Source organism: Ostrea edulis, chromosome 8 (assembly GCF_947568905.1).
Source record: "Ostrea edulis chromosome 8, xbOstEdul1.1, whole genome shotgun sequence".
Taxonomy (NCBI): Eukaryota; Metazoa; Mollusca; class Bivalvia; order Ostreida; family Ostreidae; genus Ostrea; species Ostrea edulis.
The window spans coordinates 15,857,200-15,871,369 of record NC_079171.1 but is presented as its reverse complement, the minus strand read 5'-3'; the positions used below and the strand labels follow the sequence as shown (position 1 = coordinate 15,871,369).

The window sequence follows — 14,170 nt, the reverse complement described above, 5'->3', positions numbered from 1 at the left end:
CGTTTTACGTGTAGTTTATTGGAACATGCACAATGCTTTGTCATTTAAGTCATTGTGTAATTTTGTATAATGTTGTATCTGATGCGCAAAAGTCATTCTATACACTACAACAGAACTTGTGATACGTGAGCAATTACAAACAAACTGTCAAAACGTTTTGTTGCCTTCCATCCACCAGTCACCCTTTACATGACTCTAAGAATTGTATTTTATTAGAAAGAGATATCGAGAAATTTCTGATTGTATACAAACACGTGCCACTTCATATTTAATACACGTCGATACAACACGTCTTCTCGCATGATCAGGATGTGTTCATTTGCAGATATTACGTCACTATATCTGAATAAATGTAAATAATCATTAAATGGTAAGGTAATATTTGACTTAGAATTGCCTGCTATATTTACATGTACACGGAGACAACCAACAATATACTGTAAACAATATTTACATGTACACGGAGACAACCAACAATCTACTGTAAACAAGATTTACATGTACACGGAGACAACCAACAAGCTACTGTAAACAATCTTTACATATACACGGAGACAACCAACAATATACTGTAAACAATCTTTACATATACACGGAGACAACCAACAATATACTGTAAACAATCTTTACATATACACGGAGACAACCAACAATATACTGTAAACAATCTTTACATATACACGGAGACAACCAACAATATACTGTAAACAATCTTTACATATACACGGAGACAACCAACAAGCTACTGTAAACAATATTTACATGTAAATGGAGACAAACCAACAAAATACTGAAAATAATATTAACCTGTACACAGAATCAGACCAACAAACTACACAATACATGTATACACCTATACATAAAAACAAACCAACAAAATGCTGTAAACAATATTTACATGCACACGGAGACAAACCTCTCTGCATATACAGATACATCCAGCACATTAGAACAATTTAATCAAACATGACTAAGGACAATACGTTAGTGAAACCAAGCAGGTTTTCAGAATTTACCCATTAGTGGTCAGTAATGGCATTTCAAGAACTAATGATAACTCCTCACTAAGGTCTAATTCACTTCATGTTAGGCAAATATGTTTTATTTCTCAACTGAATAAATAATTAGACAAAGGTTAATTAATTTATAATGCATAGGAAGTCTGATAATCAAAATTCAAATTATTTAGATTTCTTTTTCGTTCGCGAAGGGGTACGGGCCTGTCAACTCATCAGGAATAAATTAATCCGCGATTGACGGCATTCATTTGTCGAATTTAATGAACCTGCATATTTTAAAAAACATATAAAAGGCAGGACGTGATAACTGATATCGCCATTGAACCTCAATCAGCCTTTTTTGTTGCCACATTGGATCTGCACAGCTCCTTGTGGTTAGAAACATGGGGATTTTACCGGTTCTATCGGGGATCATATGTTTGCTGTTTGCACAATGTCACGGTTTCTTCAATCCAGGAATGGTAAGTTTTCCTTTGCTTCTATTGTAGTTTGTCATGGGAATTACAATGCTCTAGTTCCTAATTCTATGATGCTAAATTTAAAAAGAAATACTAAAGTTATATGCATGTATGTCATTTGTATTCTTGTAAATAATTGAAAGGCATTTCATTTCATTTTATCATTTTTGCAGAAGAAAACACTTGCCCAATCCATTAGCCAGTCGGTGTCTAAAGCTGTGGCCAACAACCAGAACCAGATGTTGGTTGCTAATGTCGCAAATGTTGGTTCTATGATTGGAACTCAAAATAATGGTCCGGTACAGAACTTCAACGCCAGACCACCTCCACCAAAACAGCCAAGTTTACCAGCGGGAATCAGTTCTTCCTTTGCCAACAGATTTTCCGCCAGTAACGCAGCTGCACAGACACACAATTCCTACCATTCCTCCGTGTCTTCTTCAGTAAATCAACAGCAACAACAGGTGAGCGAGTATCGTAAACTTTTTGGTATGCTCGCCTCCTTAACTCAACAGCAGCAACACCAGCACTCACACACTGGAGCCGTTTTGAGAGCAGAGACAATTCTTGGTAAGATGCTTGGAAAATCAGTGAATATGAAAGCCACGTCGGGATATTCAAACCCAGTTAAGCTGAATTCCCAGATTCAACTTATCCAGAACATGATTGTTGAATTAATGAACTACAGAAAACAATTGAACACTGCTAAGGCCAAGAAGAATCCCTTAACGGTCTTCATGAGAAGCTACGACTTGCAGAAGAAAGGAATGTTGGAAGCTTTCCTTAATTTAGTGCGTAATAAGCAGGTGCAGCAAGCTGTAGTGGACAACTCGGTCTACAGACGTGTCAGTTCCTCCAACAAGAACTCGCACAACACTATTGTGTTCGCAAAGAATGCCAATGTCCATTCTCCGGTCCAAACTCAACACAACGCTCCAATGTATCCAGCACCAAAGAAAACAACAACAACTACACCGGAACCAACAACGACAACAACCACAACACCAGCCCCGACAACGACAACGCCTCCTCCACCTCCACCACCAAAATATCAACCTCCACCTAAGTACCAGCCACCACCACCCCAGTATCAGCCACCACCACCCCAGTATCAGCCTCCACCCCAGTATGTCAACCAGCATCAAACAATCAACAACAACGTCAATGTCAACAACAATGGTGGATCTCGCGCAATGAATGCCCATGTCAACATCGGTAACAATCAAAACCAGTACGCAGGCAATCAAGGAGGACGTTATCAAGGCCCTCCACCTCAAGGTCCTCCTCCAAAGGCACCAGCCCCAAAGGGACATTGGCAACCAGCACCAGGTCAGCCTAACCAGTTTCAGGGCCTTAATAACAACGTTAACGTTAACAACAATGGAAGAGGTCCCGCTAATTTTCATGTTGGTATTCAAAATAATCAGAATCAACACGCTGCAGGAAATGGTTATTATGGAGGAAACCAGGGAGGTCATGGTGGTGCTCAACAAGGCAGTCCACATGGAGGATTTGCTCAACAGGGTGCTTATCAGCAAGGTGGTCAGGGCGGAGCTCAAGGTGGACAAGCCGGTGCCCAAGGAGGTCATGGTGGAGCTCAAGGTGGACATGGCGGCGCTCAAGGTGGACATGGCGGCGCTCAAGGTGGACATGGCGGCGCTCAAGGTGGAGCGCAAGGTGGTCAACAAGCAGGATATGGTGGACAATTTGGAGCCCATTTCCAAGGTGCTTTCAACCAGCAAGGAGGACAGGGTGGTGGACATGGCGCCCAAGGCGGTCAGGGAGGACGTGGTGGTCAACAAGGCGGACAGCAGGGTGGTCATGGTGGGGCCCAAGGTGGACAAGCTGGACATGGCGCTCAGGGTGGAAGTGGTGGTCAACAGGGAGGACATGGCGGTCAACAAGGGGGTCGTGGTGGCGCCCAAGGCGGTCAAGGTGGACAGGGAGCTGGTCAATTTGGAGCACACTGGCAGGGAGTTTTTGGACAAGGAGGTAGTGGTGGTCAACAAGGTGGTGCCCAAGGCGGTCAAGGTGGTGCTCAAGGCGGTCGTGGTGGTGGTGCTCAAGGCGGTCGTGGTGGTGCTCAAGGCGGTGCTCAAGGCGGTCGTGGTGGTGGTGCTCAAGGCGGTCGTGGTGGTGCTCAAGGCGGTGCTCAAGGCGGTCGTGGTGGTGCTCGAGGTGGTGCTCAAGGCGGTCGAGGTGGTGCTGGTGGATTTACCAACATGCATGTTGACATTTACAACAATCAAAATCAATACAGTGCTGGAAATGCCAATCAGTTCCAAGGCCTTAATAACAATGTCAATCTTAACAACAATGCTGGACCTCGCTCAAGGTATCCAGTGGGACAACCTAAAACACCCAAAGCTCCAAAAAGCGGTGCTAAAGGTGGTGCTGTAGGAGGTTATCAGGGTGGATACGGAAACAATCAAGGAATGAACAACAATCTTAATATTAATTTAAAAGTTCCAAGACCATCACCGCCTAAACAATCTGGTCCAAAAGGCAAACGTCCACCAAAAGATCCCAAAAAGACACACATATTCATCAACTTCCACGCTCCAATTCAAAATGGCTTCTATCCATCCTTGAATGCTGGTCCTCAACCAAAATCCCCAGGAGGAGCAACCCCAAAGAAAGGGCCACGTCCAAAGGGACCTAAAAAGGGTTCACCAAAGAAAGGACCCAAAAAGGGACCCAAGAAGGGACCTAAGAAGGCACCAAAGAAAAGCGGTGGCGCTGCTCCGAAAAAAGGGCCAAGACCTAAATCCCCTGCACCAAAAGCCAAAGGACCAAAGAAAGGATCTCGACCACCAAGCGGAGGCCCACAGCCTAAAAGTGGTGCTCAGGGAGGATATAAACAAAAAACAACTTTTCACCAACTTCAACACGGAAAACTTCCAATTAACTTGGTGATCAATAACAATTTCCCACAAAATATGATGAACATTCATGGCAACGGCAACAACGCTGGTGCTACAGCTCTCCACCAACCAAATAACAATGCTGGTGGACACCAAGGTGCTAAATACACTGGACAATCCGCTCATGCTCAACAGACTCAAGGAGGTCAAGCAGGTGGACAAGGCCAACAGGGAGGCGGACATGGACAACAGGGAGGCGGACATGGACAACAGGGAGGCGGGCATGGACAACAGGGAGGCGGGCATGGACAACAGGGAGGCGGACATGGACAACAGGGAGGCGGACATGGTCAGCAAGGTGGTCAACAAGGAAGTGGACACTACAGTGCACAGTATAATTCCCATACTAAGATACACGAAACTGTTTTACCGAAAAACAAAGTCAGAATAGTTGGTGACAGAAACAAAGTTCGTACCTTTGCTGGCTTAGAAAACCAACTCCAAAATCTTCCGCAGGGATCTACAGTCAAGGGACCACAAGGAGGGAATGGTCCAGCCAGTCAAGGTCCATCTGCTAGTGTGAACATCCATATGCAACAACTTCTGCAGCTACTCAGTGGTAGTCAAGGGGGCCAGGGCGGTAGTCAAGGAGGCCAAGGTGGGAGTCAAGGAGGCCAAGGTGGGAGTCAAGGAGGCCAAGGTGGTAGTCAAGGAGGCCAAGGCGGTAGTCAAGGTGGTCAAGGGGCCCAAGGTGGAAACCAAGGTGGTAACCAGGGAAACTCACAAGGCAGCGCTTACGATATATACGCTCAACAACAGATGTCTCTTCAAGGAGGACAAGGCGGCAGTAATGGTGGACAAGGCGGAAGTCAAGGTGGACAAGGCGGCAGTCAGGGTGGACAAGGAGGCCAAGGTGGAAGCCAGGGAAGTTCCCAAGGCAGCTCTTACGATATCTATGCCCAACAACAGCAGGCTCTTCAGATGCAAGCTGGTCAGCAAGGCGGACATGTCGATCCATACGCACAAGGAGGCCAGGGGGGACAACAACAAGGTGGAGGCCAGCAACAAGGTGGACAGCAAGGTGGTCAACAAAACATAATGATGTCCCAAATCATGGAGCTAGCACAACAGGTTCTAGCCGGAGGACAAGGAAGTATCCCCCCATCCACACAACAGTTGCTGGACACTTTGCTCGCTCAAGGTCAGTCCGGACAAGGAATACCTCCAGATCAGATCAACATGCTCATCGAGAGTCTTACCCAACAGTTGCAAAGCGCAAATTTCCTCGGCCTAAGTGGACAGGCAGGAAGTCAAGGTTCATCATACGCAGCATCCAGCAGCCACCAAGCCAGTGGACACCAAAGCAGTTACTCCGCTGGACAACAGCAAGCTGGAAGTTACTCCGCCGGACAACAACAGCAAGCTGGAAGTTATGGGGCAGCTCAAAGCCAAGGAATGCAATTCATTGACCCAGTAACCAATAACGCCGTCGCACCAGTGAGCTTTTTAGGAAATCTCCCTCAAATGGCCCTTTATGAATCGGGTTCTGTTGTTGTTAAATCCAATGCCAAAAAGCCTTAAAGTATGAGACTTCACACACCAACATCCGTCGGTCATAATCTAGGAAATCAGGTCTTGAGTCTTTCGTTATTATTTATTTTCGATTAAACTGATTCCTATTGATCATGGTTGACAAAAATAGAGGTCTCATTGAATCTGAGGAAATTCGATCTAGCAATAAACGGTTCAGGGATTATTCGGGCGTATTTGTCCGCACCAGAGACAGTATTAATTGACAGTTACTATAGTTGTGCATGTAACCTGTTATGTTAAATTAAAATGACCACTTTGTTTCGAAATGTGCGAATGGCGTGTGTGTGTATATTTATTTTGTTATGAGTGTTGGAAGGTTGTATCTATGGTGATGACATGTGAAATCCGTTGGTCTCACTGTTACTTCAATAAAAGAATCGAAAATCTTATAAAAGTGTTGCTGTTAATTTCAGACGGTTTGAGGTATCGTTTATGTTATTCAACTGTTTTTAAAACTAATACTCAATAGTACGTAATCCGTAAATTACAAAAAAAAGATGCTGCAATCTTTCTTTATGAATACATGCATCAAAACTGCATGAGGATGAAATTTGGTTGTATAATGCTTTAGTGAACAAATAATATGTCCCGACAAGACGGGGTTTATCATTAATTAATCTTATTCAGTGTAAATGTAACAACGATACAAATGTTGTTCGACTGCTGAATATAGGTATTCATAATTGAAATATCTGTCGATAGAGGAGCTGGATTTGGAAGCCCTGACCACCCCACTAGATCCTACGATGTATATGAAAATACTATACGATGGAAAAGTAGTCAACTTCAAATATGTTTTACTGAATTCTATAAATTCAGAAATCGGTGCAGAATATGAGCCGCATCAAATATCACATGAGCAGCAATTAACCAGGTTTATCGGCATACACAAGGCCATAAGTGACATGGTTCAAAAGTTTTCAAACAATTTGTTGGTCTAACTGAATAACATATCAAAAGTCAAACTGATTAAAAGTGACTCTTACAAACATAATAGAAATGGCCACTACACGGTGTGAATTATTACTAAAGTCCTTAACCAGCGGTCCTCACTCATGTCATATTCTATCGAAGCGGATTTGAAATGGAAATGTATGCAAGAATGATAGATTCTAACAGTTGTTTAATTACTCAAACATTTAATCATCAGTGGTTTATGTCAACCATTTGATTTCTTTGTTTTATTTCCCTGAGAATTAAAAATGCAAACATGTTGATCGAAGTCGACAGTTTCCAACACGAAAAGGGCAAAGGACCCCGAAGTGACGTCACGTATACTATCGGTACCATGGAATAAATCTAACAATATTAGTAAAGGTCAAATATCAACATGATGGTTGATGCATTAAAATATACGGAGTTGAAATACAAAAAAAAAAACAACCAAAAAAAAAAAAACCCAGACAACAAAAAATACATAGATTCCGTGATAATGCAGGTAGTAGTGGTGCGATCATCAATTCAGAATCATTAATTAAAGAATCCGTTAAATTTCACTATAAAAAAGATACCTGTCAGTGAAAATATGATTTTAATGACTTTTAAATACATTAGTTTTCTAATCCGCATTATCATTATCGTACGGTGAACTTTCCGCACTCTGAACGTACATCCTGTACATGTATCTGTGAAGATGGTGCTCGACAAAAAAAGTCTCGAAGATGTAACGAGACTTGCGTCTCACCGTCCGTATCGTTTGACCATAGGGGTGGAGAAACAGGTATCGCTCACAGTGATTTAATCTGAGCATATATATTGGATAGTAATTAAACCATTCATTTCAACATTGTGTTACAGGTTTATAGTTTCTTGTATTACTGTAAGCATGGAAGTAATAGGAACAAGTGAATGTGCAAGTATTTATAACTATTAAACATTATCGACGATGGACGAAACGCTGAAAGGCTGACAGCATTTATAGCGTTCCAATTAAAACAGAAAGTGATATTTAGTCATATATATCTATAAAGCACGGAAATAGCAATAAGCTCTTATATGAACATAACTGCCCTAAGTGAAGAAATATTTTAATATAAAGCACAGAAAATTTCACTTTATTTGGATACCCACTTCCGCCCCTACCCGGGGTTGAACTCAAGACCTGCGGAACCAAATCTCCTAGCAGCATGCAACCAGCGCGCTAGACCGCTCGACCATCTAGGCAAGTCTGAGGATTATGAAATGAAAGCGCTTGCGTTAAAATTTTAACTTTGTGTACCGTTTATTTTATTTATTTTAGTATCTTATAACAGACATTGTGATTTAAAAAAAAAATATTTTGGTTATATATATATATATATATATATATATATATATATATATATCTTTATATAAAGAAATGAATAAACAGTACACAAAGTTAAAAATTTAACGCAAGCGCTTTCATTTTATAATCCTCAGGCGTTACATTTTAAAATAGTTTTGAATAGTTCAAAATAATTTTAAAATGTAACGCCTGAGGATTATAAAATGAAAGCGCTTGCGTTAAATTTTTAACTTTGTGTACTGTTTATTCTATTTCTTTTAATATTTTATATCGGACACTGTGATTTTTTTAAAAACACAATTTGGATATATATATATATATATATTCATAAAATACTATATGGGCATCGATTAGAATTGATAGAATCTAAGGTAAGCCATTACAGTAAAGAGACTCTCGGGGATTAAAGATTGGTATTGAGAAAAACTATTGTAAATGTGGAGGTATGCAAGGTGAAGATAACGAACAGTGATCAATCTCATAACTCCTATAAGCAATAATAAATAGAGAGTTGTGCAAACACGGACCCCTGGGTATACCAGAGGTGGGACCAGGTGCCTATGAGGAGCAAGCATTCCCTGATGACCGGTCACACCTACCGTGAGTCCTATATCTTGCATATTGATCAGGAAACAGAGTTATCCGAAGTCAAAATCAGTGTGCCAAGAATGGCTCTAACAATCGGTATGAAACACGTGAGACAGCAATTGACCCAGTGATAGATTGTATTGACAATCTGGATCGTTATGACGACCATAGAATTTGCGAAATGCTGACTTTGAATGGGACTGTTGAAACGCCTGCACTATAATCTTGTTTGTCAGTAGCCTGCCTCGATTAAAAAACTTACCATACGCAGAACAAGCCCTTGCTTATCGACTCAGTTGAGATATATAAACACCATAGGCAGGTGATAATGGAATATTGCTACATAAATATGGGAAGTTGACGATGGAGAAACTGAAATCATCCCGTTTGTCATAAAGTTGAGTTGTTAGTCTGCCGTTAATATCTATTTTCAATAAAATATTTATTCACACATGCTATAATTCTATATCATATTTATATGATTATTACAAATAGGTGAAGAATATTATCCTTTTCGACTAGTTTCGATCAGAGTCTGGCTACTTGACCTTTAACCTTCATTAAGTAAATCGATGTGGTCGGAATGAGAGTTGGTGTCATGGTACAATAAGTATGTCAAATTAATCAAACATGTTTTGTGCATCCTTTCCTGAGATTAATGTAGATATTTTAATTTGTGGATAGTGGCTATGTTTGTTTTAGTGTAATGTTGTATTAATGTAAGTTTACAAGGGAACTCAAACAGACTATCAGGCAAGAAACACGAACCAAAAAGCTATAAAGCACACAAAGCCAAATATATGTACAGACTAAAGAGAGAAAAGCTCATTTAGCACACAGAATCGACTATTTAGCACACATACTCGACTATTTAGCCCACTGAATAGACCATATAACACACATAATCGACTATTTAGCACACAGAATCGACTATTTAGCACACAGAATCGACTATTTAGCCCACAGAATCGACTATTTAGCCCACAGAATCGACTATTTAGCACACAGAATCGACTATTTAGCACACAGAATCGACTATTTAGCACACAGAATCGACAATTTAGCACACATAATTGACTATTTAGCACACAGAATTGACTATTTAGCACACAGAATTGACTATTTAGCACACAGAATTGACTATTTAGCACACAGAATCGACTATTTAGCACACATAATCGACTATTTAGCACACAGAATCGACTATTTAGCACTTACGGAAACGCAAGGCGTTAGTTGTTTCTGTTGCTATGTATCTCCATCTTAAAAGAAGACTGGCAATTATGATGCGATGGACGAATATTTCTAAAGCACAAAATGATAAAATAGCCTTGAACATTGAACAAAACACCTTGATTGTTTCCGGCATCATTACAACTAACTAAAACCTGTAACACTAATTTACCTGTCTAGTGTTAATGAGTACAGCTAATTATGAGGAAGTAAATGTATTCCACTTTTTTGTAGCCGTGATGTAAGATTCATGTCACATATACTCAGTCAAGGGCAAACGTCAGTGTAAATCATTCATAAAATATCGAACATAGATGTCTATTTAGAATGCAATGCATTTCGAGTCGGGAAGTAATGTAAGGTATGCAAAAATGTGTTCAATCCTAATGCACTTCTAACAATGTCAAGCTTTTCAGCACAACACATGGCACAGATATAATAAACTACAGATAAATGTGAGGCCAATCATCTCAAAAGAGTTCTGCTTGTAGAATTATTTATTCGAAATACATAGCTCGTTCGAAAAGGGTCAACACAACCCAAATTGAAACGTTAATTGAACACTGTAACCAATTGATATGAGTTAGGGTAAACTATTTCAAATCAACAGCTGCAGGAGAGCTAAAACTCCGGAAAACTGTAAAAGTCCTGACAATTGCTAAGTTCAAGGTCAGTAGCATATCAACAATACTAGACCAGAAAGCTCAAACTGATACTTGATCTGAAAACCATTCACGTGCAGGGAGAGCCCGAAAAGCCCGGGAAATTGTTAATGCGCAGATATACGCACAGACAATTGGGCTCCCTCCAAAAATCGGGACCCTATAGCTAATCATTGATTTTAAAAAATAGATAGCTATGATATATCTGACGACATCTATCGGTTTAATATGAGTTTTTATGGTAAAACGTTTCTACATGTGGATCGGCGCTGTTTCCTGTACCTGTAAGATGCACTGTGCTTAAAAACGTCTTCCGTCCATAGTGGTTGTTTCCTTGTAAAACTGACCTTCCTCCTGTATTATACTGTGCATCATTATCCACCCAAAAATATTTCCTAGTTTCATTTCGGCATTATGTGTATTGTCATACACCGTAAATTTTCGGTCCACCCCGCTTCCCACAAACGTGACAGATTCCATGATTTGAATTTTGGATGAACAGTGCCGTGCAGACAGGGAAGGTGAAATGTTCAAAGTATTGTACGTCCATGATATGTGTTCCTTTAAATTAAACGTTGTAGCGATATCTGATTGAAATTTACATCTTCTGTGAGTGTCAATTAAGAAACAAATTCCGTTTTTGAGAGTAGGTGAGGGTATGCGTTACTGCACCCCGGCATACTTTTCATGAAGCGCTAACTTGAGGCGTCACGAAATCACAAAATGTGATTTACTTATATTTACAATTCTACTTTCATTTCTGTCGGAATTTCCAAACATTAAAATAGACGTATTATTTTTATTTATCAAGATACATATGCGCAATGTTTACAACCGCAGCGTGTTCATTAGAAATTGATTATCATTGCAATTTGTAAAGATATCAAAGGTAGAAACATTGAAAATGTAAATATTGAGAGTGAACCTGTCAGTTTCAATCATCTTGTAATCCACTAAACAAGAAGTTTATCTAATAGATAAGTCGTACAGAGAATAGTATGGAAACTCCCCTTATATATATGTAGTTATCATTAAAATTTCTTTTTTATTCAAATAGCTTTCCTGAAGTCATTTCTGGTTCAGTTTTAATGAAATATGGACCATCAATTTCAGAAAAGTTTGTAGTTTTTCTTATCACAAAGAAATCTCTGCAGTATTTGGTTATGCAGTGACAATGATACAGACTAGAAAGTTTGATTTTCTATGCAAGTATACGCATGTATGTTTTCATTATCTACTTCACATGCATGACAATAAACATAGTCAATTTCAATTTATTGCAGACCTCCGGATCGTTCATTTGTAATGGTGAACATTTCTTTAATACTGCATCAAAAGTTAGTTTTTGACATTTACTGTGCCGATAAGCCCAGAGTGTGGACAAATGATAACGCACGTGTTCTTATTTGTTCAATATAATAACGCACGTATTCTAATTATTTATTTTTGTTTTGTTTTTTAAAGTTTTTTTTTTTTTTTTTTTTTTTTACAGTGATTTGGAATAGCTGTAAACCAATATAACCTTGAAATCTCTGTGATCTGGAAGTACATGTACGAGGCATTCGTCTTACCACGTATTATACTCACAAAGTTTACCATTTTACTCAGCACACCCTTCCATAGAAATAGTTATTGTACGGATTTCTAATACACATTGTACTTTTATTACTGTATATAGTTAAGGTTAGTGATGTGTCTGTGGATTCAGAGTTGATTACATTTCCTCCTGTCGTGTGGAAATCGGTACGTTGACTCCACAGCCATATTCCGTGGGTGTTGGCGTGTAACTTTCCCGATCTGATTAACACGTGACAGGTCACCAAAAGATACCAAGTAGCAGCGGTATAAATTATCAATTAGAGGCACTTAGCCTTGTGATCCTTTCTGAGAAAAGCAATAAAAAAACAACCGATTTCATCTGAAAACTTGAATCAGAGTGACATAGCCATGAACTTCTAAGAAAATATGATTTTAAGGGCGTCTATTAGGTAACGCTTATTGCTTTCTGACACCTGAGAATGTTTTGGATGATGACCTCGACTCTGCCTGGTGATCATAACGCAGTTGAGGATACGTATATTTGCTGTTAAAACAAAATGATATAAAGAAACACATATGAACCATGTCAATATTGGCAATCATTTGTTTTCAATTCATTTAAAATTCTATTATATGGAAGTCACAAAAACACAATTAGTTCATGTTTAGTAAATATGCAGTACCTGCTCAGATGGCGGACTAGGCACCGTGTACGGGGTCAGCGCAGTGACCTCGTGCTGTTCTTTATGTCTGTCATGTGATTCGTCACCACCCACGCGATTGAACCCATTGACGGGTTTGACAAGTCGTTACTTACGCAAAATCAATAATAATAGGAATTTACTTTGATCGTTTTAATTCTCATAATACGCGAGATATCTCTGTTCATCACTTACTTCCGCAAATTTTATGAATGAAATGACGTAAATCAATGACGTTTAACTGATGGCACATATAATCAAAGTTTCATTATCAAGGCATGTGTTTTTTGGGGAAAAGCCAATCTCACCAAATTACTTGTAATATTTTACCTGATAGTTTATCATGTAAACCTTTACAGGTAATTTTGTGAGATTTTTTTTTAGATAAAGTTGATGTCCGATACACCTTTTAAAGACACAATTATACTCACAAAGCAAAACATTCCATTTCTATTATAATATATAAAAACATAATTTTGATATACCAAACACTAAAATGACCAACGTCACCAGATTGTCAAATTTTCGGGACAACCCGTGCCTTCTTCAGGACAAACGAAAAGAATTACATGATTTGGCCAATTGTTAACAGAGAATAACAACAAAACTACATAAAATTGTGTTTGTCCAACTATCTATTTTGTATTGCTTATAGACGTTATGAGATTGATCACTGTTCGTTATCTTCACCTTTCACTACCACTACACTAAATCTACAAATGTATTTACACCACAGACTACATGCTTTTAGATTGTAGGCTTGCCAATCAATGTTAAGAACGGAGCGAATTAGGAACAGTTTCCATTCGTCCAAAGAGCTGATCCACAATGTACGAAGTAGTACGTGTAATAATAAATAATTAATTTCAGGCGGAACGAGTTAACTATATTACGTTGATAAATAGTAAACTTAACTCGTACCCAGAGAGATTCTACATCAACTGTGCATTCAGAATGAATAATTCACAAATAATAATAATTTTTAAAAAAAAATAGATAATAGAAATAATATATGTATATAAATGAACAATATAAAAATAAAGTATATAATAAGAAATGAACAAACAAACGTCTTAAAAGAAAAAGAAAAAGAATAATTATATATAAATAAGTTTAGTTATATACACTACCAATGACACTGTGCATAGAAATCAGGGTGTTGTTTTCTATGTTGTGTGTTATCAGGTGTTATCGAAGACTCGTAGGATTCTGTAAGCCATGCGGAAAACTAGAGTGCATAATTAAGA

At 39.1% G+C, this 14,170-nt stretch overlaps 1 protein-coding gene across 1 annotated transcript; it reads left to right on the top strand.

Moving 5' to 3' along the window:
- The first annotated feature begins 1,402 nt into the window (after positions 1–1,402).
- LOC125661488 (uncharacterized PE-PGRS family protein PE_PGRS54-like) lies at positions 1,403–6,022 on the top strand. The gene is made up of 3 exons (XM_056147015.1): positions 1,403–1,480; positions 1,651–3,427; positions 3,488–6,022. The coding sequence occupies exons 1-3, from the start codon at positions 1,403–1,405 to the stop codon at positions 5,920–5,922; spliced, it is 4,290 nt and encodes a 1,429-aa protein (XP_056002990.1). The 3' UTR covers positions 5,923–6,022.
- The last annotated feature ends 8,148 nt before the right edge of the window (positions 6,023–14,170 follow it).